Source organism: Planococcus citri, chromosome 2 (genome assembly GCF_950023065.1).
Source record: "Planococcus citri chromosome 2, ihPlaCitr1.1, whole genome shotgun sequence".
NCBI lineage: Eukaryota > Metazoa > Arthropoda > Insecta > Hemiptera > Pseudococcidae > Planococcus > Planococcus citri.
This window is the reverse complement of record NC_088678.1, coordinates 42264624-42291807: the sequence shown is the minus strand read 5'-3', so window position 1 is coordinate 42291807 and position 27184 is coordinate 42264624. Positions and strand designations below refer to the sequence as shown.

At 32.2% G+C, this 27184-nt stretch overlaps 2 protein-coding genes across 4 annotated transcripts in view; one reads left to right on the top strand and one right to left on the bottom strand.

The window, feature by feature from the left end:
* Positions 1 to 15264, top strand: part of PRL-1 (PRL-1 phosphatase) — a 34953-nt gene extending 19689 nt beyond the window's left edge. For both annotated transcript variants that reach the window (XM_065350294.1, XM_065350295.1), the window contains exons 2-5: positions 1643 to 2406; positions 9298 to 9429; positions 9875 to 10041; positions 13447 to 15264. In XM_065350294.1, coding sequence (XP_065206366.1) covers positions 2263 to 2406; positions 9298 to 9429; positions 9875 to 10041; positions 13447 to 13558 — 555 coding nt within the window. In that variant the 5' untranslated portion in view covers positions 1643 to 2262 and the 3' untranslated portion in view covers positions 13559 to 15264. The remainder of the gene's footprint in view (positions 1 to 1642; positions 2407 to 9297; positions 9430 to 9874; positions 10042 to 13446) is intronic.
* Positions 15265 to 17155: 1891 nt separating this feature from the next.
* Positions 17156 to 23775, bottom strand: LOC135835844 (fatty acyl-CoA reductase wat-like). Of its 2 annotated transcripts, none has more exons than XM_065350287.1 (11): positions 23575 to 23775; positions 23356 to 23475; positions 19979 to 20072; positions 19630 to 19878; positions 19115 to 19263; positions 18894 to 19003; positions 18527 to 18719; positions 18299 to 18437; positions 18059 to 18183; positions 17623 to 17880; positions 17156 to 17321 (listed from the first exon to the last, which is right to left on the bottom strand). In XM_065350287.1, exons 2-11 carry the CDS (start codon positions 23451 to 23453, stop codon positions 17222 to 17224), a joined length of 1515 nt encoding a protein of 504 aa, XP_065206359.1. In that variant the 5' UTR covers positions 23454 to 23475; positions 23575 to 23775; the 3' UTR covers positions 17156 to 17221. The 2 variants fall into 2 exon arrangements, with proteins under 2 accessions (XP_065206359.1, XP_065206358.1); XM_065350286.1 differs by having other exon boundaries at positions 23356 to 23460.
* Between the last annotated feature and the right edge of the window lie 3409 nt (positions 23776 to 27184).

The following is a 27184-nucleotide window of genomic DNA, read 5'->3' as shown; positions in this document are numbered from 1 at the left end:
GAAAGTGTTGGAATTTCACTTGATAAAAATTTGTTGACTAATCAAAAGCCAAAAAAATCCATTTGAGGCTTCGTCCAACTCCAGGCTGTCTAACGGTCATGAAAAGTTTTAAAAAAAGTCATGATTATTGGTAGGTGGTCATGAAAAATCATGAAAAAGTCATGAAGTTTGCTCGAAACACATTTGAAAATTTTTTTAAAAGCCCATAAAATAAAAAATACAAAATAAAAAATTCGTTCAAAAAATCAGAAAAATGAAAAAACTGAAATACCTACCTACTTGCCTACAAATTGAGAAAAATTTCCTCGCAGTTTCAAATTATCTAATTTTTGGGGGAGGGGGGTATTTTCATGCGGTAAAAATATGAAAAAAGCGAACTTTCAAACTTGGTGCAATCGGAACCCCTGCAAAAGACGTTTTACTATTTTGTCGTTTTTTTTTTGGCTTGGAGATTCGACTATGTTTGGGGAGCTAGTGGAGGAAGGAGGGGTGAAGAATTTGAATATGGAATTGTTTTTTAAATTCAACTCCTCGGTGTCTCCCCAGCTCGACATTAATTTTGAAAAAAGTCAGGGTTGGGAGGAAACATTGAGTGATCAAATCCAGAAGTTTGAGTAATATTTTCGATTTAGCTACCTTAATTGAAAGTGTTGATCTGTCACGTCACATTTTCTTATTTTTTCGTGGGTATTGAAGCGTTGTATCTAAGAAAAATAAATACCATATTCAAACTCAGAACTTGCAAAAATCCAGCAGATGATATCACTGGTAATTTTCAATTTTTTGTATTTTGAACGTTGATGTGGACCTGGAGTGAAAAAAATATCGACTTTGAAATTCGATCACTTGTAGCCCTCAACTCAGCACTTGAAGATAAGTGGGTCACGAAAACGATTTTACATCAACTTTTGTGCACTTTCTTCTTTCACTCTATTCTTTTGAACATGTTTTAAGGCATCGTGATTGGGGCGGGGGGCGTTAATTGGTCTGAATATTTTTGTTAGATGGGACTATTCCAAGAGACCGAACTGCGAAAAAACTTTCGGAAAATTCGTGTCAGCGTGAACTGATAAAAGGTACTGCCATCCCCCTTTTATTACAATATTTAATATTGAAATACTAATTCGGAAATATCGATGTAACCCATTGAAATAAATTAAAATTTTCCTCTGATTTTGAAATTTGTGATTATTCTTCATTTCGACCTTTCTCTCCCTTCGATGATGTTTTCACCCAAAACTGTTCCAAGTTCGGTCGAAACATCAATATTGAGAAGTTATATCGTAAGTATTTGTCCTTGCTTCAAAATTTGTCATCAGAATTCTTTTTATCCTTTTTTACTTCTCAGTTCTCCATTAGGAATATTAAAGATGCCTATTTTTATGAACACTTGCCATTCCCCTCCTCCCCCCAGCACGTGAGGATAATACAAATTCATTGTTTGGTTATAAATTAAATTTATACTCAAGATTGGGGTGGGGGATGCTCCCATTTTTCAATTTTCATGACTACACATCAAAATTTATTAATTTTTGTTTTAAAAAAATACGTCTAAAATAGATATTACTTAGTTACCTACTTATTTTGTTTACAAGATATTTTTTTCTAATTTTGGCTTTGTTTTTTTCTGGTTTGTTTTCAGACTAAATCTGCGCTCTGCTTTACCTTCATGGAGTTTTTGTTAGATAGCAGCGAATATTGCCAAGCTCAACACAAATAAAGAGAGAGAGCGATACTTTAATACGCCATATCACCAAGTGGTGTAAAATTCGAGCGCCGCGACATCATCTGGTGATCGAGTTCGGAAGACGACGTGTTCCTGAGAGAAAGAAAGAGAGCAAGTGTACGTTTGCGAAAGAGTGCAAATTTTCTAGTTGAATGGTTCAGCGGCGGCTATCACGAATAACATCGTAGCGATTATAAAATTTCGAATACGATTCCGCTGCTGACTTCCGGCTCATCAGGGTGATCAGTCGGCGCATGTATTGGACTTAAAAAGTAGTTAGGCATTACAAATTATCGTACTAATTTTTTTTTCTTTTCTTTTTTTTGTTCTTTTTGTTTGTCGTCTTTGTTGATGTACAAAACTAGTTGAATAAGTCGTTTTTACTATTTTTTTCCTATTGTTATAAGGGCTTTTCCTTCGTTCGTATCTTCTTTTTTCCTTTCTTCGAGATCGATATAGATTAACGATCTTCGTACGTTTGTGTTATTCTCTCTTCCTCTCTCGTATATCCTTTGTTTTTATATAATTTTAATTTAATGACAAGTCCTACCAAAATGAGTAATCATTCGGTTATTCGCCCGAAGGATATACGACCAGCTCCGGCCGAGATTGAATATAAAAATTTGAAATTTTTAATAACGGATAGACCATCGGATCAAACTGTTCAGTATTATGTAACTGTGAGTATTGATTTTCAACTATTACTTCGAAGTACTTACAATTAGTATAATAATAGATTTACGTAGGTCTAGGTACCTAATGGGTATACCTAATTAGTGTTTAAGCTACTTAGTATATTTAAATTTGTTTGTTTTCGTCGTATAATCGTTACCTATACCTATACTTACGGATAACACTGGTTTCCTTTATCGGCCATTTATCGAGTGCTAGTTTGAATTATATGCACGTATGGGTTATGTCATCGTGCTGCTGACTTGCCTCATTGTCGTTGGTTATCAGGTTGTGCGTGTTGGAATGACGCTCGATTTGGATGTACAGTTTAGCTATTTTTGTCTTTATCGCCCATGTGTTGGAAAATAGTTTTACTCGTTGGATGAGGAAAGTATGAGCTGCAAAGAGATGGAAAGATGAAGCTATTAACTAAAAAGTTGAAAAAGAAAATTTGGAGGTTGTGGGACAGTTCAGTTTGGTGAACCAGTTATGTTTTTAAAGGAGAACGTAGTTCTCATTCTCATCTTTTGGAATTCTTTGAAAAATTGTGAAGAGGTGGCAAAAACCCCTCAAAAATGCCCCCAAACGTTAATAATGCATTGAGAGGGCTAAAATTCGAAAAATATTCCCTTTGGAAAATTTTGATACCAAATGTGGCTGTTTTGAGGTAGCATTTCACATATTTACGTATTTATAAATAAGGAGAACTCTTCCAGAATTTCTGTTTTGAAATACATGTTTTCGGCATATATGGCGAGACTTTTTTGCATCGTGTGCTTGTTCCCTCTGTCCCCTCCCCCATATTTCTGTTTCTTGATTTAATGTGATTTTTAAAAAAATGATATTAGGCTACAAATTGTTCCTCTTTTGAGTAAACATGCGTTTTTCAGTTGAAAGGCGTGAGAAGGAAGTTGACTTTGGCAAAATTGCAATAATCAATTAACATTTTTAGAACAAAAAAAAATATACAATTTCAGGCAAATCTGGAGAAATAAAAGATTTCCTATCTGTCACCAAATTTTCAAAAAATTTTGAATGTTGAGATTTGAGGAAATTTATGGGCTCTTTATTTTTGAGGGCATTTTTTTAAAGAGGTAATTAATATTTGCTTCAATAAAAGTGATTAATTGTAATAGAATTTCTCGAAGTATTCGCCTCCGATTTGAACGGCACCGTGAGTTTTGGAAAGTGCTTGTTCTGCAATTATTGTTACCAAAATTAGCTGCCCATAATTGATTTTCTAATTTTTGGAAATATTTGAAATTTCAAAATTAACCCCCGGCAATTTATTTGAAAAAAATTATGTATGGTAGACGAAGACGAAGGTATTCAGCAAAAATTAGAAAATCAGTGCTGAAACTAAATTACCCGAACCAAGTTTCACCATTTTGGAACATTCTGAAGCCCTCAGCGTAATTTTTCATATCTCCAGAAAGTGACTGTAGAAATTAATTTAGGCAGCTAAAAATCAAAGTTGTTGCTTAATTTCGACCTTTTCAACGGATTGATCAACATTTGAGCCAAGTTCCAGGCGAACTTCTCGAGTGTGTGTTTTGTAGTAAATGTGATCAAAAAAACAAATCGGTTCTAATGTGAATGAACTGGTCGAGAATTAGCCACAACTCGATTTTTAGCAGTCTAGCTAAATTAATTTCTACACTTCTGGAGAAATGAAAAATTGCGCTGAAGGCTCCAGAATGTTCCAAAGTGGTGAAATTCGATTCTAATTATTATCTTTTTTACTGAATGAACACGTTAAAAATAGTCAAGTTTGGATTTTCAAAAAGTCGTCAGATCGAAAAATCAATTTGGGCATCTGAAATTTTTGTCGTGGGGGTTTCAGAACAACATGCTATTTCCGAAAATCGCGATTCTGATCAAATTAACGCCAAAGACCTCTTGAATCTTCTCTTGACGTTTCCTTGAAACATTTTTATTTCAGACATATTTTTGATTAAAAATCCACCTCTCCACCATGTACATAATAAGAAGGGAAAATTTGCATTCTTGAATTTCCTTTTAAGCCCATTATAATATGAACCTGTGAGTAGATCAAAACGGTCCATTTGTTTTTTTTTAAAATAAAATTTCAAAGTACGTGATTACGAAAAAAATATTCAAAAATTGTTTAACCATAAGGCCATCATAAAAGTAAGGTTTTTTGTTATTAGAAAATGTTTCATGGAAGCACATGAAGTGGAGGTGCATAATTTGGAAAGGATTTTTTGTTGTTGAAAATTTCCTATCGACATTACAGTTGAAATAATTCATAAAATCAGCTTAATCGACTTGTTGGGTCAATTCCTTTCAATCACAAATCGTGATTTGCCCAGATTGCAACTAATCCTCCCAATTCTTAAATGTTCTATATACTCGAAAAGGTAGCAAGTTGTTGGTTTTCGTCCCACTGAAACAAATAAAAAAAATTTTAAGAGAAGATCCAATTAGATAAGGTTTACGATTGAATTTTCCGTCTCTGAAATTGGAATAGTTCTGCAGTCAAACTGAATTTGAAAAAAAAAATAAAATAAATAGGATGTAGACCTGTGTTCTACCTATCATATCAGTTTCGATAAAACCAACAAATTTCACGAGCTTGAAAATTTTTCCAATTTTTTACCTTGTCGAAACGGTTATCTCGTGTAAAAAAATTTTCGGTTTTCATAATTTTTACGATTCGAAGCAATTTCCCGACGCGGATTATTCCGTGCGAATTCATTGGTAACTGTTTTATTACGACGCTATACGTACGTATTAGATACGTATAGTAAACTCGTTGATACTTTAAGACCCCTAAAGTCGGATCATTTTGTATCTACTACGAGTAAATTTTGTTACCCGAGGAAAATTAACTTTTTCCCTTGTCTTACTACGTCGCCCAGAGCGTTTCGCGTTATTCAAGGTTAAAAAATAAAAAATAACCTCGATGAAGTTGGAAATAACTGAGATAAACGAGACGTGTAGTTTTTCATTTTATATTACGCGGGGAGCGAGAGAGAAGCCCGATATGTCTGTCTCTGTATGTCTATCGTTGTAGAAAAATCGAGTGAAATTCGTTTGGAAACTCTTGGCATTCGCCGCCCAGTCCATCCCCCATCGTAGGTATATATGTATAGTCAACTTAGGTAGACTTCGCCGTTGTACCGGACCAATTCATTCCCCCGAAGACTGCAAAACGAATTTTACCATCAAGCTGAAAATTTCTCATTTTGGACTCGGGCGTATAACAGATTGCATTCGGCGAGTAATTCGCTGAAAAATTACTCGTTTTGTTTTACTAAAAAGATACGAGATGGAAACATAGAACATGGCCATGGCTGGGTCGCAGCCACACGAAAAGGATTTTCGTCAAAATACAATTCTGTGTAGGTACTCGTACAATAATGAAACGAGGAAACACCGCCGTGTATGGCTGGCTATATTAACGAAATATTATGTGGTCTGGTACCCCTATATGTATGAGTCGAATGGTAGAGGATATGCGAAATATTGCACAGTGCCCACTTAAACGCAAACCACTCGAACAATTTAGGTGATAATTTTGTCATATCAAGACGCCTTCGCGATATCATTGTCGATACCGTATAGACTGCCATTGCTGTATATTGAAAAACAAGCCAAACTAACGATAATTATCGTATTAATATCCGAGTGGAAATTACCCGGTACTTTTTTTGTTTCAATGCGTCTGGCACTTTATTTTGACGAATACTCCTCCTCGAGTGATTGAAAACTAAACTTGGTTAATGAATTGTCAATCATGGACTGGGCGCAGGCCAAAATTATTATTCATAAACATCCTGTTTATTGTGGGACATCGAATTCTCTTTACTACGTCGGTTGAGTAAAATTGAAACGCGCTTGGTTAGACTCTTCGATACAAAACTGTGCATTGAAATACACTGCGTGTAGCTTTGGCCTTTTTTTTTTCTAACTTGAAAGTGGGAAAATGCAAGAAAAAAAGTGGCTATCTTTGAAAGTTACGCCAAGATCCGTCCTAGGAGTTTTTGACAAATTTTTAAATTTCCAATGACAACTTATCCTATTTCCTATGAAAAAATCAGAAAGGCTTTAGCTCAGTACTTACCGCGATCATGCTGAAAGTGAAACTACCCCTAGTTGGAATTTTAATTTTCAACACTGCTGAATGATGATTTTTGAATTTGAACGCATAAGCTATTTTCGATATTCATGGGAGAAGAAGGGTGTTGAAATTGGAGGGGAAAAGGGTTCCCTTGAGTTGAAAATTTTCAAGGAAATTGAGAAATATTTGAATTGATTGAAAAATGTTTTGAAGATAATTGGTTGTTTATTACCTGGGTACAAAATTCACTACGAAAAAAGCAAAAATTAGCAGGGTATCTAACAGGTAGTGAAAGTAGTGATTTTAAAAATGAATAGTAAAAGTAGTGAATTTAGTCAAAAAGGTGATAAAAAAATGTAAAAATTCAAATGTGCAACAAAAACCTTCAAATCATTGAAAAAAATGTTTATTTTTGATGAAATTAAAAAATACTTTGCATGCAAATTGTCTTTCAATTTCATTTTTTTAAAAATTTTCCTGTAAAAAATTCGACTTTGTTAATTTATGTTGAGTGGAGGGGGGAGGGAGTCGAGTGGAGAGCTTTCTGAAAATAAAGTTGGAAAAGTAGTGAAAAAGTACTGACTTAAAAAAAAAATTACGTTAGATACTATGATTAGATTGGTATTTGTCAAAAAATGGATAGGATATTAACTTGATACAAAAAATTTTCCAAAAGTGAAACATTTCTTCATTTGTTCGGGAGTTTGAACATTTTAAACCCAGAACACGATTTTGAAATGATTCGTGTCCAAACTGATTGAAGAGAGTCACGAAGTGGTTAAAAAATGAGTTCACCAATGCGAGATTTTGTTCGAGTGTTTTTAATGAGATTTTTCGAAATTTGGAAATCCCATCAAAACTCCGTTGGATGTTTCAGAACAGTTCAAAACAGTGATCAATCGATTTAGAAGGTTGAAAATACAGTAAATCCAATTTCATATTTTCACACCAATCGAGTAAAATTTTGATTCTTTTTAAGTTATTTTTGAAGGTCTTTCTTATGAGATTTTTTGGAAATCAGAAAATCCAGAAATACCCCTGAAGGTCCCATGTAAGACAACGTTTTTTAGCTTTTGGTTTGAGAAAAAAAATTTCAACTTTTTTCATGGGGTACCCAAACATAGACAAGAAAAAAAGAAAATGGTTCGAATTATGATCCCAAAACAATATTGGAAATCAACTTTGAATGCATCATGCTAATATACATCCATAAACAATGTGTTTGTTGCGAATCGAGTATTTTTACTTTTTCCTAGGGGTTCTTAAAAATAATATTGAAAATTGACTAAATGGAAATCGATAATCGAATTTTTTGATACCAACGCCATTTTTCACAGCCCCCTAAATTGGGCCACTTTGAGCACAATTATCAATAAAAAAGAAATCACCGGAGCTCAACGGGAAGGTTGTGAAATTGATATTTTTCAAATTTTAAAACTAGAAATACGGACCTCACGACTCCAAAAAAGTTCAATGATCTCAAAAACCAGTTTCAGTACTTCACTTGTGTGGTTACAAAAATACCAATCTACCATTGAAATTTTTTTTTTCATTGCAGTAATTCCAAAAAATTTGGCTATTTTCGTCAAAATTCATTACGGTTTGAAGTGCCGATAAAGGGGGTAATTGATTTTCGTGGCTCCACAGGCTCTATTGTAGATTATACTAGTAGAAATTTGCTCCAAATTTGAATTTTTAGATATGTATTTCACGAAAATTAATAAATCCTAGTGATGTCGTAACACTGGATATTGTACCGGATTCCCACCAGGAAATTAAAATTTTTGTAAGTTTTCCTTCTAATTTTGTTGATAATTTTTCCAATCGATGAATCAGAAATTTTTTGGCCATGCGCAGAAATTTGTTTACTGGAGAAGAGAAATTTTTTCTGTTGGCAAATACGATTTTTTTATGAGAACTGTTTTTTGGCACGTATCAAACTTAGTCACCCATTTTTCTCGTTTTTTTTTTCTAAATTATGGGAAATTAGAATTAGGGACCAATCCCCTAAAAAATGTCAACTGCCTGGAAGAAAAATTGAAGGCCCTACAAGGTTTTAAATAGATATGTATTCCAAAATTGTCCAAAAATTGCGAAAATTGATCAAAAAATCTAAGGTTGATATTGTGGAATAAAAACCTCATTTTATTGAATTACAGTGACGTTTACAGGATTAATTTTGACTAGATTTTGCATATTTTTAAATTTCAAATCGGAAGGTACACTTTTTTCCTAGCTTATTTAAAAAACATGGCCTTCAAAACGCGTTCCTAATTGAAGTAAAAATATGACCTAGAAAGACGATTTTCAAAGTGGTTGTACTTGCATAATCGGATCTTTCAAGATTTTTGGTGTTTTTCTTTTTAAATTTTGGCCCCAAAAAAAACCTCGACCCTTGCTTAGATTCATATTATTGAGACTCTTCATGGGATGGGAATTCAACTGTGACTTGAAATGTGATTTTTGCTATGATAGCTGGTCAAGTGGCCAAGTTTTATTTTTCCATCAATTTGTCCAATTTTTAGAGTAGGTATTTTTGGAAAATTCAAGTTCCCGTAAAATCCTAAATTTTTCGTTTTGGGCAGCTAAATTTTTTTTGAAAACTGCAATTGTTGTTCTTGTAGGTAAAAATTTGAGAGGCTCCATTATATTTGATACTACATAATTTAATATTATACAAATACATAATACATATATTATCCATTAATTGATTAATTTACCGTAGGTACGATAAATCTATAACACGAATGCATTTTATGACCTTGAGATCTAATCACGATTGGTGTTCTATTTTGTTTTGTTTTTCTCTACGCAGGAATTAAAAAAGCACAATGTTAATTATGTTGTACGCGTTTGCGAACCAACGTATAGCGTCGAAGAATTGAAGAAAGAAGGTATTAACGTTTTTGATCTCGCATACGACGACGGTACATCACCCCCAAATGAAGTAAATATATTTTTTGTTTGTTTACATAAAATAATATTCTACGATCTACATTTATATGGTGCATACTATACGTATATGTACTCTACCTGCTTATTAATAGCGCGATCTTTAATCGAACTCGGATAATGTTTATTCATTTATTTATTTTACTCGATATCGTAATATTTACATTTTATTCGATGCCAAATTCAAAGTTTGGCTAATGTCTTCATATTTGCCATGAAACTAGGCAACGAAGCGAAATACGTACACGTATAGTACTATTAAAAGGTACCCCGGTAATAAAAAAAATGTCAAATACAACGCAAAACGTATACCTATTACTTTTTCATTGATCCGCGAACGAATTTCCCAAAATGTACACATTCGATAAAACCCTCCCTAGCCCTCTCATCCTTCCTATTTGCATGATGAAGACGATTAAAAATGTGTTTTAATTTTCTAGGTTATTGACGAATGGTTTGAAATATTAAAGAAAAGATCCAAAGAAAATCCCGAAGCGTGTATCGCAGTTCATTGTGTTGCTGGCTTGGGACGAGCGCCGGTTTTGGTAGCTTTAGCATTAATTGAACTTGGAATGAAATACGAAGATGCTGTCGAATTGATAAGACAGTACGTGTCAATTGTTTAATTTAGTATTAGTACGTTTAAATGTTTGAACGACGATTTGTTTCGACGTTTAATTTCTGTGTATCGAAAATGTGCCTAAGCATGAGACAGAGGGGAGTGGAACAGCTGTGTATTTTTTTTTTTTGGTCAAGGTTTTTTGATTGGTTCAAAAGGCAGTATAGTCGAATAAGCGCGCAATTTTGTCCATTTTGTTGGTGTTTGAAATTTTTTTTTGTAATGGATTTCAATTCGCCTGTCTTGGATTTTTTTCCTTTCTTCAATTTTTTTTTAGTGGGGGGAGGGGGGTATGAGGAATTTGATGGTGGAAAAGTTTGAGCTAAAACAAAAATTGAAAAACTTCGTTCCATTTGACCTAATTCAAATTACATAGAAATTAATCGATTTTGTATAACATTTAATCAACGTAGGTAGCAAACTCGCAATTTTAACGTCATTCGCAGACTGATGAAAGATGTCAGTGAGATATTCGCGCTTCGAAATTTTCATCATTTCATAACCTTCTATAAAGCTTTATTTTTTCGACGAAATATTTCGATAATATTTCAAATTACTTTTCACTTTCAGGTGCTTTGACATTTTCATATTTTTTCACTACAGATACGTACCTATCTGTGTAAAGATTCTTTCATCTTTTCATATCCATTCGAGTAAAGTACCTACTCTACGGTGGGTTACTGAGTGCTTTTTTGCTAATAAAAAAGAATCAAGTTGATCGCAAAACGAATATAATTTAAAGCGAGTTAAATTTTTAACGTAACTCGTGCATGTGAAAAAGTCCACGTGTCAGTGTATGTTAGATATTTCAAAAACGTTTCAGACGACCTTTCTCAACTTCTCTTCGGAATTTTAAATAATACTCGTATTGCACGCAGGTAGAAGAACAAAAATTACCTCCGAGTGTTCTTTTTATCGTACTCGTACCTATGGTGGATCAATTTAAAGCCACGTTTCTCTAAAAAGGAATTAGTATTCGCGAGCTTTTTTTTCTTCAAGACCTTTGTGATACTACGTAATAAATTTTAACGAATGGAAAATTGCGAAGTTTACGTTTTATTATGACTCGGTTTGTCAAATAATGACAAAATGAATTTTAATTTATTGGGAAAATTGTTCTAGATGACAAAAATAATGATTAATGTTCTATTTGGAAAATTTTTCAAATAAGTTCTTTTCTTTTTGGTAAAAAAAACGTCGTCGCTTCGTTATTATTATTTCTCTCTCGAGAATTGGTCATGTTGCTGAAAATTTGAATCAAAATGAAAAATTTTGATGAAAGGCACGAAGTATGTACTTGTTTGATGAATGAAGTGAATTTTTTTCTTCTAAAATTTCGTCAGACTGTTTGTCTTGTTTGCGGTACAGATTGTAATTTTTATAGATGCTATTTTTATCCATTTCTGTCGACTTTGTCTGTAGATAGCGGTGTTTTACTCGATGAGTCGATAATTCGATAAGGAGCGAAGAACAAGTCATAAAATGTTTTTTAAAAATTGAATTAAAGTTTGATGAATCATGTTTTCTCATAAGTAATGAGATGCTGGTTTTAACCATTGAATTGCGTCCAATTTCAAAATTAATTCTTCTGTTTCGATCATTGGATCGATTTTAAGGCTTTTTGATATCGAAATTGATTGATGTACTTAATCCGTAATTTTATCAATGTTGAATAAAGGAATGAATCGCGATCCCATTTGCAAATTTGGACATTCGGGAAATCGGAAAATTTGAGAATTATTTTCATAGATTCAAAGTACCTACCTATATCTAAAACACCCACGCTATCTAAATGACAATTTTCTTCAATTTTACATTTCGAAATTTTTAATTTTCCATCATCTTTTTGAAAAAAAGGACGTTCTATTCCATTTCATTTCAAGTTTGTCAAAAATACATAAATAAAGGCTAATTTTTGGTAAATTTCTGGTACATTATGGTACTTGACTGGTTATTTTTGGTAAATACCTACTGGTAATTTCTGATCAATTACTGGTATTTTCTGGTAATTTATTGGTATTTTTTTGGTAAAATTAAATTACTGCGGCAGTTTTCTGCAAAATTTCCGGTAATTTTGTGATTTTTTTTGATAAATTACTGGTAATTTTGTAATTTTTGGTAAATTACTGGTAATTTTGTAATTTTTGGTAAATTACCGGTAATTTTGTAATTTTTGGTAAATTACCGGTAATTTTGTAATTTTTGGTAAATTACCGGTAATTTTGTAATTTTTGGTAAATTACCGGTAATTTTGTAATTTTTGGTAAATTACCGGTAATTTTGTAATTTTTGGTAAATTACTGATAATTTTGTAATTTTTGGTAAATTACCGGTAATTCTGTAATTTCTGGTAAATTACCGGTAATTTTGTACCTGTAATTTTGTAATTTTTAATTGATTACTTGCAATTTGGTAATTTTTGGACACCCCCCCCTCCCCCGGGCCGGTCGTATTTATCAATAGTCATAAAAACATTAAATTTTAAAATGAGATTATCGCTTGAAGACTAATTTTGAACCAAATTATGAAAAATTATCGACTAATATTCAAAGTCTGGAATTATTATTTTCTCAGAAATTCAGAATCATTATTAGATTATTTTGTAATTTTGATTGTTTACTCGTTGCTAAGTTTTCGACCAATAAATTTCTAACGTAAAAATTTTAAATTCAATCATTTTCAATATCGACATTTCGATATTATTATAGATTACAAAGTTGAAATTCGTAATTGCTGAGTTATCAATTGATAGGTAGGTACTTAGGTAGCTATACTTTTGGAATTGATTAGTTGGTTATTGAATTTCATCGAAATTAATTCTATAAATAATTGATTTTTTTTCGTGATAATGAATCTAATTTCGATCTTGAATTTTGAAGTACGTAGGTGTTTGATTATCAAAAATCCTTTTACGCTCAATTTTTGATTATGACCGAGATGGAAATCCATTTTCTCGACATCTGTGATTAATAATTACAAAAATGATAATTAATTAACATTTTTTATCATTGATGGTACCAAATAAAATTTCTATTTCAAATCCTGAAACCTTGAATAAAAAACTCGATACCCATTCGAATAAATCGTTCTGAACGAACTTTATCAGTTAATACCTATCGTCTTATGATTCACCATGTTAAAGTGTAATTAATCGACCGATAATCAACTAATTTGTAAACAACTTTCAAGTCTTGAGAAATTAATTAATCCGCTATCGATTATTCTTTAAAATCAATAATTGGTGAAATGCACTTTATAATGACATATACGTACTTCTAAGGTGCATTTTGTAAATATTTTCGAATCACCTTGCACGGGATGTTAGTTTACATGCGATAGTTTGTTTTATTAACAATTCAATGCTAATGTACATGTTTCTTCCTTTGTTTGCAGGAAAAGGCGCGGTGCAATTAACTCTAAACAACTCGCTTTCCTAGAGAAATACCGACCGAAATCACGATTAAAAATGAAAAACGGACATAAAAATTCGTGCTGCGTGCAATAAATAATTTATTTGACTGCGTTAAAGAATTACTTTTTTTTCGAATTAAATTATATAACATTAAATTAATTATATTTATTTAGCTGCAATAAGTATTAATAGATATATTGAATTCTCTTTTAAAAACAAACAAAACAAAAAAAATGTATTTATAATTATTTAATGTGTACTTAGCTTATTTAAAGATTAATGTAGGCTCTCTTTTCCTCTTTGAAAGAAATTTTTTTCCTAGTTTAATACGTCGTGTGTTGAATCGTTCCCACTGAATATGTAATAAAATCGTTTTTATTTTGGCTATATATCTACCTACGTGTATGTTGTAGTTGGTTTCGTTGAATTTTTCTCTTTCGTTTCTCGTTTTGTTTTGTTTTTTTCGTTACATTCAAGAATATAAAAACTGTGTTCTATATGAAATATATACCAAAAAATAAAAAATAAATAAGTTTACTCCGGAACTTCCATTTTTCATAATTTTACAGAATTTTATCTAATAACTTTTTTTATATTCATTTCCCCCGTCGATCCGTTTTAACAATCGTCAATTTTTGTTTCCATTTATACTCATTTGAAATGTTTATATATTTTATATACTTACGGTGATTCTTTTTTTTTTTTTTGTTATATTTTATTTATATATTTCATATGTGTGTATCTTTGAAACGTTTCAGTATTTCATATTACGAAAAGGCAGGCTGGGTTTTCTACATTACATATTAGAGCAATTCAATGGTGCCGCGCCTACATAAAATTATTACCGGTAACGTAGATAGCATAAATATTAGCGCGAGGTAAATTTTTATAAAGCTGCCATTACGGGCACTGAAAATTTTTCCAAGCCATTCACTGTATGTATTATGCTTCGTGTGCATCTAGACACGAGATACTAAACGTAATTTTGTAAATAATCATATCGCGTGTGGAGTATGGAGTAATCCGGAGAATATTTTTTTCTTTATTTAGTGCGAACGATATACCTTAAATATTACGTGAGCGCGTTTATAAATTATACGATTATGTTGATGACGATGACGATGAAGCGCTTGTAATAACCAAAATATACATATTTTTTTTTCGTTTCGACGTTAAATTCTATAAATCTTTATCGGATTGTATGTATCAGTTTTTCCTAGAGAAAAGTTACTTACCTGTACCTACGGAATATTTATTCACGAATGGAGACTCGTGTAGTATTATTTTGTAACTTGCGGCCTTAGAAACTTACTTAGCGCTCTTCGACGAAACATCCGTTTGATTTTGGTGATCGAGTAACGATTTTTTTTTGTTTTTTTAAATAAACCGATTTTTAAAAAATGAACAATACGTATGCTTAAATGTACATCAGTTACCAGGTATTAGAGTAAAAGCGTTTTTGTATATATTTATTTTTTGTACGATACCTTTTTCCATTTTCATCGCGTAACGTGTGGAAAAACGTATTGAAAAAACTTAACTATTAGTTTGTATTTGTCTTCCGTATTTGGAAATCTATTAAGACGTGATGTTATAACGCGTATTAGACAATGTCGGATAATGCACAAGCGGTATATTTACAATTATTAAGATCTGGTCATTAATCTCATTGGAATTATATAAAAATTTAGGCTGTTTATTTTCTTTTTTTTCAACTTGATGTAACACGCTTGTTATTTGCTAGCTTGTTATTTTAATTTATGTTGTGAAAATATCAAAATATAAAGTATCACTTTTCATTTTTGAGTTAATGTTGTATCATATTTGGTTGGTGTCTGGGCCGGTTGCGTATTCGGTGTTGATGCAGGAATGAGAAATTTTTTATTGATTGACGTGAATTTGACAAATTTATCCACTTTCCGCAAATTCCAGTCGTTGTGGGGTCTTCGGTTCAAAATTCTTTAGGAATTTCAAATATTCATCTCCAAAATGGCAGTACTGAATACTTTAAGAGCTGAAAATTCATTTCAAACATTTTCCATTTTCCATTTCCAGTCGTTCTAACTTTCTAGAGCCTCGAGTACAAAATTGGAATCCCACTGCCTATCAATGCTACTGATGTAAACCAAAATCCAGTAATTTTAGTAAACATAGCCTGGAAAAAATGAATGAGAATTTTTTGAAATTTTTTCAAGCATATCTTCAGGGAAAACCAAGCATTTTTAGCTTTCAAACAGCCTTTTTGATCACTTAATTCAGAAATGTAACTACATATATATTCCTCACATAGATGCACATAAAATAAAACATATTTTTTCTGAATTTTTTATACAGGCGAATGACTTTTAAAAATGCAAAAAAATCAGATTTTTTCATGGCTTTTCCTTCTTAACTTGGTCAATTTTAGCCGAAAATTTTGTTCTCGTAATATATCATAGAAGATATCCAACCACACCATCAACTCAAATTTGAACCCAATTTATCCATTTTTTCGTGTTTTATTATTTTTATTTAAAAAAATTGATTCTCGCCATTTTGGAAACCCTTAAACAACCTTTCGGATCACCCTAGAACAATAGCGCATCCAGGATTTTTTCATGGGGAGGTTTGTTCAGATGCTCAAAAATTTTTTCCAACAATTTCTTCAATATTTATTATATGTACTTAGGTAGGTAAATATTAGCTCCATTAGAATTCATTTTGAAGGATTTTGGCGTGAATGTGTTTTTTGCGACGGGACGTCTGTTCGACGAGACGCTGATTCGTGTAACGTTGACTTTTGAAAACTTGTTCCTAAAATTATATAAAATATCTGAAAATTTGGAGATACAATCGATAAATGTCCGATATTCAGTCTACATGTCTATATCGATTTTACAATAAATGATTTTTCATAATTTGGGGGAAATGTCAATAAATTCTTGATATTATGTCAGTTTTTTGAAAACTGAAAAAACAATCCCTTTTTGGCGTTTTAAAATGATATATTTGACTTTTAAAAGTTTTGAAAAAAGATCTATTTCAGACATTTAAAGTAAATCTGATCTTACAATATTTAGTCTGCTTTTAAGAACTTTGAAAAAATGACCAATTTTTAATTAGATAGGTATACATTATACAATCTGACTGTTGAAAAGTTGAGAAAAAAGTCATTTAATAGCTAAAATTGAGTAATTATGCCAAAAATTCAAAAAATGATTTCCTGTCACTTTTTCGATATCAGGCTTTTGAAAATTTGGAAAAATCATGTAAGGTTATAGAATTCCTATCAATGATATTTTCATAATCAAGTTTCAAGGAAAAAACATAAACATATTCATGATTCAAGTCTCTCCTTGAGAATATTAAGCTCCATTTTTGACAAGCATTTTTTGTATTTTTCAATTAATTTTTTTTTCAAGTAAAGAAAGTTTTAAAAAGTTTTAGGGGTGCAAGTGTACTAAATTTTAAAAAATCAGATGAAGGAATTTTTGGAGATGGTTTCCTTGCTGAGTAGAAAATGAGATTCAGCACATTTAGTTTTTTTTTTTTTTTTTTGAATGAAAATTAGCATCTTGGGTTTAGTGCTTTAATGTTCTCATTATTTGAACATTTATGGAAAATGATCGATTCACTGAGGTTCAAGCTCACGTATATGTACCTATGAAAAGTTCTGACACTTCTAACCAAAAAAAAAAATTAAAAATGAAATCATATTGTGAACATTATTTTTTTATTGTTTATACATTTCATTGCGTGAGCATAACTTAAGTAACTTTAAAACAAATTAATTAAATATCCAAAAAATAACTTTCTTAGAAGGTAAAAGAATCCACAAACGATGAGTGTAACCACAGTATAATACATCAAAAGAAACCTGAAAAAAAAAATTAAAAATACATAAATTAAAATGAATAAAAATATTATGGTATAAGTGTGATTAGAAAAATAGCCAAAAAAATGAAAAATTAAATGAGTTTTGAGCAATTGAAATAATTAAGCCGGACTAAAATCAAATATAAGGAGAATTTTTTCCAAGGAAGAAATGATATCTAAAATGGTACAAATTATTTCCCATAATGTAAGCTTCATTTTTTTTCACAAAAATTTGTGCTTTCAATTTTTGGTGATGTAACTTTTAGGTATCAACAGCTTTATACGTAGATACTTAAACTTACCCACAACGTTTCAATTTAGCTTTCGTCATATTATCTTCATTCTCATTGGCTAAATATAAACGGACACCTCGAGCAACCGTATCGAAATACTGTTCTATATTTAAATCATCCAAATTGCAGTAAAATAGTTTTTGGTCTTTTTTAGACAACGAATTCCATATTTCCTTGATATTACGATTAGTTACAGTCCATTCTTGCGTAGCGAAAGGCACCATGACATCCAGAAATGTGTGCACTTTTTGATATATTTTTTGGAATCTGTGACCAAAATTAAATAATTATTCATTACAAAAGATTAGCAACAATTGGTTCAGCTATTTAAGTGTTCAACATTCTGAGGAGAAACAATCAAAAGTAATCATTAATCAAGTTAGAAGAATGTTACTCAGGTTAGGTATTGATACCTATAAATAAATTTTAAAAATGTTGTATTTACCTGGGTTTTTGACGAATCATTTGTAACATTGTATCAAATACCATGGCAGGAAGAATATGCAATACTAAGGTGAATAAACGATACATGACGTAATTATTAACTAATAATATATTTGGCAGAGCGACCTGAAAATATTATAGCATATTTTTAGCAAAATATTCTTACTTAAAACGCAGGTATACCTACTTATAATGCTTCAAAATCAAAACGTTAAATTAATCATTATTGCAAACAACTTACCATATTGTAAAAAGGGTATTTTTTCACAACTCTATTGGATTCACTTTGAAAACTTCCCCAGGTGACTTTGAAGTTAGTGGTGCAGTTGCTGTAATTAATTATTGGTGTATCGAATTCGTGTTCTTCTGATTTATTTTTCCTGCGATAATAAAAAAATTTAAGTATTCCCAACTTGAAACATATAGTTACATGTATTTTTTAAAAAACGAATTTAATATAGGTACCTACCAGGATTTACTCATATGATATGCAGATAGGATTAAAGCATTGGTGCTATAATCTCCTGGAACTACACAAGCTCTACATGATTCATTGACGCATGCAACTTTTGTAATACCGAGTGCAAAACCAAAGAAAAATCCAATCACTCCGTAAGAATTATTTATCCATCCAGGTAGAGGTTCTTTGAAGCAAGGTAACACTATGGGGGAAAGAATAAATTATTAAATTAACTGATGACTACAACTTAATAGGTATAGGTAGGTAGGTGTTACCCTAGATAGTTCAACCTACCTACGTCAGTTCTTATAATTAATTTGTTGTTGTTTTTTTAATAAAAATGATCAATATTGACAATGAGTATCATTATTATTACCTCCAGCTGGTCTGAAAACGCATACAGGTAAATCGGTAGTGTTTTCACGACACAGGTCTTCTGCGATTAATTTCGTAAACACGTATCTGTTGGGGTATGATTTCGCCAATCTGCAACAATCGGCCGAAAAGAAGACCCAATGGATGTTAATACAGAATACTTAAACGAAGCATTCTAGTTCATTCAAATTTAAACATATCATAGTAGATAGAGTTACCTACCTTGGAGCGACTTCATCGAGAACGTCATCATCGAGATGTTCGATGAGAGACAACAATTTACGAGGTTTTACAGGCGGCTCGTAGAATTCTTCTTGAATGAATTTCGTTTCCATGCAGGCCGAATATGCTGTAGAAACGTAAACGAAAGCCTGGAATTTGAAAAAATTACAATTCATATTACCTAGGTACCTTAACGTAATTGAAAAATTTCATATGGTAGATATAGAGATATTATGGCGAATCGCCGAAAAAAGGACGCGGATTTTGACCAAATTCAGCAGAGACCTTCATTTTGAGTTGAAAGCTACCCACAACATTTTTTAGCTCCGGAGGTGCCTCTGGAGGAGAGATTTCGTTCCTCAAAGGGAGGACATTCTCGAAACATCGTGGTTTGAGGGACTAGCGACTCATAAGGTTCTTACGAAAAGAAACACATTTTTGAGGCGTACAACCGGGAAAGTGTACCTACCTAGTTACTTATAGATAATAGATATGTGCTCAAGAAGACTAATTACCTTCAACTTGATCATTTTTCTCGCGATTTCGAATAAATTATCGAGAGATCTAATATTGATATAGCCTGCACTTCGTAAAGGAGCGTTGAAGTTTACCAAGGAAGCAATATGAAATATAATGTCAACTTCATCTTCAATAATCGCCTGATCTTTCTCTGAAATACCCAGATACTCTTCGTAACAATCTCCTCGTATTGGTTTAACTTTGGTTTCATAGTCAGGGTGTAACTCTTTGGCACGTTCGAAGATCTACCGAGAAAAATGAGGTTTTATTGATTTTAATCACTGTAAAATACACACACAAAAGTGAAATTAAGTAGGTATAGAAAAATTGATCAAAGAAGCTTACCGGATGATTGAATATAGCTTTAATTCTATCTTGTATGGTTTTTCCAGATTTTTCGCGGATTAATATATAAATGCAGTCTATTTCAGGACATGAGCTGTGTAAAATAGGAAATAGGCTAATGTTAGTTAACATAAATAAATATGCTACAGAGTGATGAGCTGATGGCTGATGACTGATGAGTGATCAATATTTTAAAGAATAATTTACAAAAATAAAGATTAGGTACCTATAAGTACTATAGTTTGAATTTAAAATAGGTTTGATCCTCCCCTATTAAAATTTGGAATCGCAGAATGGAATTTTTAGTTTCTAGGTCGACTCTGTTCAAAACGATCTATGTAGGTACCTATTTGGTTCGCAATTTTTGTAGGTAGGTACATGATTTCTGTTATTTGTTTTTTATCTTCTGATTCGTGATTTTTGTTTTGTTCAGTTCTGGTCTTTTTGTAGGTACTTCAAGTTCTATGATTCTATTCCATAATTTCATCTTGTAACACGCATTTTAGAACTTTTTTTTATTAAAAAATGAAGACCTATAAAAATTTATTTATTGGGGCAGTAGGTATTTGATATGATTGCACAATCATCACAACATTTTTGTAATTCGCAGAAATTTACAACCAGCAGACTGGCCTATGATGTTACCTGGCAATTATTGCCCGAGGCTCTGAGACTCCAAGGGCCCCACCGGGCCACGTTTAAACCAAAAATATGCTATTTTCATTTTCTCTAAACTTAAATTTTTGCAAGCTTTTCCCCTCGCTTTGCTCAGGTCAGTTTACTTTTCTTTTATTTCAAAACAGAAATTTTCAATTCCTTACATATGTAAGTAAGTAGATATAATATTCAAATTCAAAATTGCGTTGTCAAAAAATAAACTCATCATAAAAAACATTCTTTTTTACCTCTTAAAACACGGATTTAAAATTTTTTTGCCCTCGCTTTGCTTGGGCTTCTGTGGTTTTTTTTTCAAATTGAAATAGAATTTTTATAAAAATCTATTAAGTACATACTTTCTTATTCAAATTTTAAGAAAAGTTCAAACCAAAAAAACACACTTTTCACCTAAAAAAAAACATCGTTTTTTTACTTCTAGAGACTAGATTTTTGCTCTCACCCCGATCGAGTCTGTTTGCTTTTCATTTTCAAACTTGAAATTTATAAAAATTGGTTACCTATTCAAATTCTAAAATTTTTTAGCTATGAGTACAAAAGTTGGCAAATTTTTAGAAAACATTGTTTTTTTACCTATCGAAATACGAATTTTTAAACGCTTTTACCCTCGTTTTGCTCGGGTCAATTTTTATCTCTTTTCTTAAACCCCCCCCCCAAAATCATTTTTAAAACTTCCATAAATTCAAAAGTGAAAATAACAATTTTTTATAAGCCTTAATGCAAATTATATCAATTGACAAAATTGTAATTTTATTTTTTTATTTCACTTGGCAAAATTGGTACTTTTTTCTCCTGGCAAATTTTTTGTCCTTTCCCCCCAAAAAAATCTCTAGTTTTGTTCGTGTCAGTTTGACTAATTTTTGCGAAATTAAATAAGAAGACAGAAACAAAAATCAATAGCACAACTTGCATTCGAGTATCCGAACCGGAGAAAAAACAGGACGAAAAAGATTCTTAATGGGGAGGGTATAAAATTTTAAACGCCCCCAACCGACCCAGTCTGCCACTGTTTACAACCTTAAATAAAAAAGTGCATTAAAAATAATAAAATAACAAACAAACAAACAAACAAAAACGAAATGTTACGCGGATTATTGTTTTATATTTGACCTTGAAACCAAATTAGGGTGTGTTCATCAGGGGCTGGGAAGATCAGATCTGAAAATGGAGTTGATATTCGGAGTAAGCACTCCTAATAAATCTGACAAACAATATGTCACATGGCATCATTATTTTTTTTCCCATCCTTAGACTTAGGTTTGGCGCGGGTGGGAGGGAGGTGATGGGATTTAGGAGGGACAGATAAAGAAACTACGTTGATATTTGGACTTGGCACCCTTCAAACCCTAACAAACAATATGTCCACGGCTATATCGTTTTTTTGACCTTTGGGTCAAATTGGGGTGTCTGTAGGCAAGAGTTGGGATCGTCGAGGGCCTGATCACAAAACCAAGTTGATATTCGAACTCAGCACACCTAAGTACTCTACTAACGATATGTCACACGGCATTACTGGCCATTTTGAGCTTTACTCAAAATTCCCTCCCCACCCCTTCTTTGAAATTAGGGGCCAATTACTCCACTTTTTAAAATAATGCTCTGTACCTCGATTTAATGCAGATTAGAGGTGGTTCCAATTATTCATCGAGATTAAGGGTAATTCTGATAACATTTTTTTCAATACCTACGCGATTGACCTCCCCTCAATGTTTAACTTTTGGCAAAAAAGTTCTGGGGTGATAAATATTCCTCTTCTAATTTTGTACAACGGTTATTTGGATCGTTTTTCAAAATTTGAAATTCTTCCAAAATAGGCCCCCACTCTATGATTGGGGGAGGGGGTGGGTTTCCAATTTTTTCATTCCACATACCTTCCAGTTGGAAGAAATTTGCGAAACAAGAACTCCTAAAATTTGTTTGCGTCGATTCTATAAATTTTTCAGTGTTGTTGAAAATTTTAAAAAATGACTGTTTTCAAAAAGCCGCGTACAGTCCTTCTAAGCTCTACGACGAGGCCCCAGAAAAAAAAACAGTAATAACAAAAAATTTTCTTTTTCTAGTCTTCTACAACTTTTGGAATATTTTTTGCATATCTGCAGCGTTATTTAAAAAGTTATGACCGAAAAAACAAAGTGTGGGCACCTTTAACCCCCCCCCCTCTCTCCCAAAAATCCATGTCAAAGTTGGTAGATGACCACTGTTTTCGATCTTGTTGAATGCACAGAAAAAAGGCGTTGAAAATAAATTATTTTGATAAGTATAGGTGCGCATAAGTAAGTACCTATACTTAATGAGGCTAAATTAAAAGTATTGAAATTTCAAATTAGTCCAATGCCCCTTCTGCGGGTGACGGTGTGAACTATGATGAGTAAAGATACAAGTCGAATCAAAATTCGTTTCTTTCCCTTAAAAAACCTAATTTAGATGCAGGAATACCCTGGCTATACTATTTCAAAATTTTAAATTAGTATCACCCCGCACTTTCTGAAGACTGGAAAACAAAATATCCAAATTCCAACTATAAGCTTGAAGTCAGCAGAGGTTATCTCTCCTCATTATTCTTGTATGTACTATATCATTCCACATTTTTTATAAATAAGTAGGTATAAATATGTTTATGTAAGCAGGTATCTTTTTTATACATGTTCATAAATTTTACATAATTATTTTGAAAAAATAACAGTAGATAATTTTGTACTCACCACAATAGTTTTGATATTAGCATTTGTCCCAAAAAACCAGTCGCTCCAGTGATGAATATTTTTTTGCCATAGTAAAAACTTTGAACCTCAGACAACATCGTGAATCTGAATCGAGACAACCTAATTAATAATTAAAAATATAAGGTAAAATTACCGACCGACACCGTCAAAAATAAATGCAAAGAATGGAATTAAAAACTATAAACATTAAGTACTTACCTAGTGCACCGAAATGCGTATTCTCGGGTAAATATTACGCATACGTAGTTCAAACAGAAGTGTGCAGTTCAAAGTTCGTTTCTTCGTTGACTAGGTCCGTTCGCTGGCGTCGATCGAGTGAAATGCAAATTCAAGAACGAAGTGATCGTTTCCTCACTGGTGTGAAAGACCACATGCGAATTCAAAACCGGTAATCATAATGAGAAAAATACGCAGCGGATGGATTATGGAGGATAAACTTTGATCGGCAGCTTTCATGCACATGGGATTTTCGTAAGTACGTCAGCGACACATTTAAAATATAGAAAAACCCTAAGAATTGGGATGTCTGCCCCTTGGAGACCTACTCAAACCTATGTTCGAAAATCTCTGCATCGAAAATTTCAGCCGTTCCAAATTAATTCGAGTTTTTACCATTTATTGAATTTTTTTAAGATATTCGATTAATAACGAATAAATTATTACTAATTTTTTTCAAAAATTGGTGTTTCATTCCTCATTTACTACCGATTTTTCAGACCCCGAATTTTAGAATTTCCTGCTGATTTGGACCTCCAGAAAGATGCCTATTTTCTTTTATATGAGCATGCAGGCGAAAATTTCCCATCTACCACATTTTAAGATCCTCGATGAAAATTCCGAGTTTTACAGTTTTTGAACTTTTTCTAGCAAAAGTAAATAGTAAAATAAATGGAATATTTTATTTCCTCATCGAAAGTCACTTTATGCTAATTTAGGACAATTTTTTTTGTTAGGTAAGGTATCTAAATGTTTGTCTAGGTTCGGTGGATACCTATAACTTTATCACCGGACTTTAATGTGTGACATTCAGGAAAATCACGTGAATAGTCGAACGAATGGCATAAGATCAAAGATAACAACTTTTGCTTCAGGGAGAAGGTCCACTACGTTTATGCATATTTTCTATCAGAAAAATTGAAAAAAGTGTTAGTGTCCGAAATTACCTTCGACGATGTCCGAAATTAAGGCTGTTGACAGTACCTACTTTATTAAAAATAAGTAATTAATCACCCGGATTGTTACACAGACAATGAAAAAAAATCGTTTCAATTCACATTTCAGGCGAAATTTCGATTTTTTGAATTAACTTTCGATTTTATTTTGAAAATGTGGAAACAAAATCCGAACAGATCTCAGAATTAGGTATCTGCAAAAAAGTGTCCAAATTAAAAGTATTGCATTTTATTTGCTTGAAAAATTCGAAAATGAAAAAAAAAATGAATGTGAAAAAGTAAAAAAGGGAGCTAAATCTATTTAATAGTCAATTTTTAATTTTAGAAGCAAATATTTTCAAACTTTAAAAATTTATCAAAAATTTAAAAAAAATTCTAACAAATTAACAATTGATATTTCCCAATACCATGAAAATACTACATGTATACCTACCTACTTGTTCTTGTTTTGACAATGTCTTTACAAACTATTCGATCTACATAGGTATATTCAACTCACTTTGACACACAAAAAAATTAAAAAATCATCATAACATATTCATCTAATCATCTCAGCTCTATGTACACGAATATGCTCCCGAGTCCCAACATTCTTGTTTCTTGCTGAAATCATCTAAGTAAGTATTTGAATAGGTAAGTATTTGAGAGGTTAGGTACCTTCCAGGTAAATAATCTTGAAAATATCTGCGTTGACAAATTCGAGGGTAGGAGAAAAAAATCGATTTTATGGTTCCAGGTAATGTGAGGCAACCGATGGTTCGATGGCATTAAACAAATCACAGAGAGTAAGTAGGTAGGCATAAAATGTACAATTCACGAGAATGGAAACCGAGTATTCTACACTGATATTTTTTTATCGATGATCAAACATTGAAGAAAATCGATAGTAGATGTGTAGGCGTGGATAATAATTTAACGGTTTTACATCTTGACTTTTCTAAAAGAAAAATGGATAGTAGGTAGGTAGGTAGATAGGTACCGCAAAATTACTCATCGAATTAGAATGAGATCTGCAACTTTATAAAAATCGCTCAACAAAATAATTATGTACTTTTCATGCTATGAGGTATCTAGCGTATTATCATTATGTTATTCAAATCTACTCGTATAAGTTGGAGGCAGTGAAGGTTGTCGTATAATTGTGTAGTTAATGCTCAAATATAAGCCTAGAAATATGCCTAATTGCTCATGTCCATGCCCACTCATTTCAAAAATTCAAGAATTTTACCGCCGACTGTTAAATATCTCTAACACCCAAGTAAGTACTTCTTGAAACTTTTTTAAAAATTTTCTATTGATAAGACGTGTGAATATCATGCGCGGATATCATTTTCATTTATTATCTCTCGTTCGTCACTTTTCGCTCGAGTAGATTTTCAATCCCCCCCCCCCTCAAAAGTGCATTTTGTTAGGAAAATGGAAAAAAATGTTAGAAGAACTTCCTGATTTTTTATGATCGAAATATTTTCTGAAACAGTCGATCACTCTACTGGCTTTGTGAGTCGTGAGGAAACAGAATTGACACAAATTTCCATATTTTATCAATTTAATATAAGTATACCTACTCGTAGTTCGAGGATCATGCAAAAAAAATTTGTTACACGTACATTATTAGGTACTTACACTACTTACATCGATTTCAGTGGAAGTCAACAACTTTCAGTACCCAAATTTTAGTTGCCTTTATAGTTATCTTCTAGTCATGACTAGTACATTTTTATTTACCAAATCGATCGAAACAAACCTTACCTACTTAAAATGAATGTCTTTAAAAAAAATAAAACATTTTTAATTTTTCTGAAATTATAATAGGATATTTATTGGTAATATCCAATTTAATTCAATTCAAAATTTATATGTATTGTAATGTTCAGCATACCTATTATATGTACCTACTTCCTATACATATGATTTTTGGCCTGGTGAGTAATCCGAGAGGGCGGGGGAGGGAGTCTAGAGTTTCCAAAATTACACGATTCAATTTTTTTTATAGTTCAGAGTTTAAAAGGTAAAAATTATGAAACCAAAATTTCAGATTTGGAACCAATTCTAGTTTATAGTGTACCTGGGTAATTCTCAAAAAAAAAGGTCAATTTTGAAATGCATAATTTTGAAAAACAAAAATCATTTTTTTTGGAAAATTTCAAAAGGAAATCATTTGTATAGGAGTTCCAGATCTCTTTTCTAGTGTTGGCCTCAATTCAATCCCCCCCCCCCACTGTGGGCTCTGAACCCCTTAAAATGGCGATAATTAGGATTCGAACCTCATAGATGTGTAATATGTCGATTAATATGTTTTCGAGGTCGTAGAATTCGAATATGGAGTTATTTTTTTTGTAGAGGTGGGGGGGGGTGAGGCGTGGGGAAGGGGAAAATGTCAAATTTTGCTTATTTATCGTGTAATATGGATCGATGTGTTTTCGAGGCCGCAGAGTTCGAATCTGGACTTATTTTTTTGGTAGGGGTGGAGGTGAGGCGTGGGGAGGGAGAAAATGTCAAATTTTGCTTGTATTATTGTGTAATATCTCGACTAGCACGATAAAAGTACAGCTGTCTGAAATTTGGCCAAGTCGAAGGACAAATGAGCCCTCGACAAGCCGAAGGACAATCTCAACGTTTTTTCGTTTCTAGCCTTA

Bases quoted from the DNA above. Each gene is read 5' to 3' on its own strand.
- LOC135835844 (XM_065350287.1), bottom strand. From the start codon at position 23,453: ATGTTGTCTGAGGTTCAAAGTTTTTACTATGGCAAAAAAATATTCATC. The intron at 18,184-18,298 runs GTAAGTTGTTTG...TAATATTTTCAG, and splicing joins AATACCCTTTTTACAATATG to GTCGCTCTGCCAAATATATT. The intron at 17,322-17,622 runs GTAAGTTTAAGT...TTTTTTTTTCAG, and splicing joins GCTAAATTGAAACGTTGTGG to GTTTCTTTTGATGTATTATA.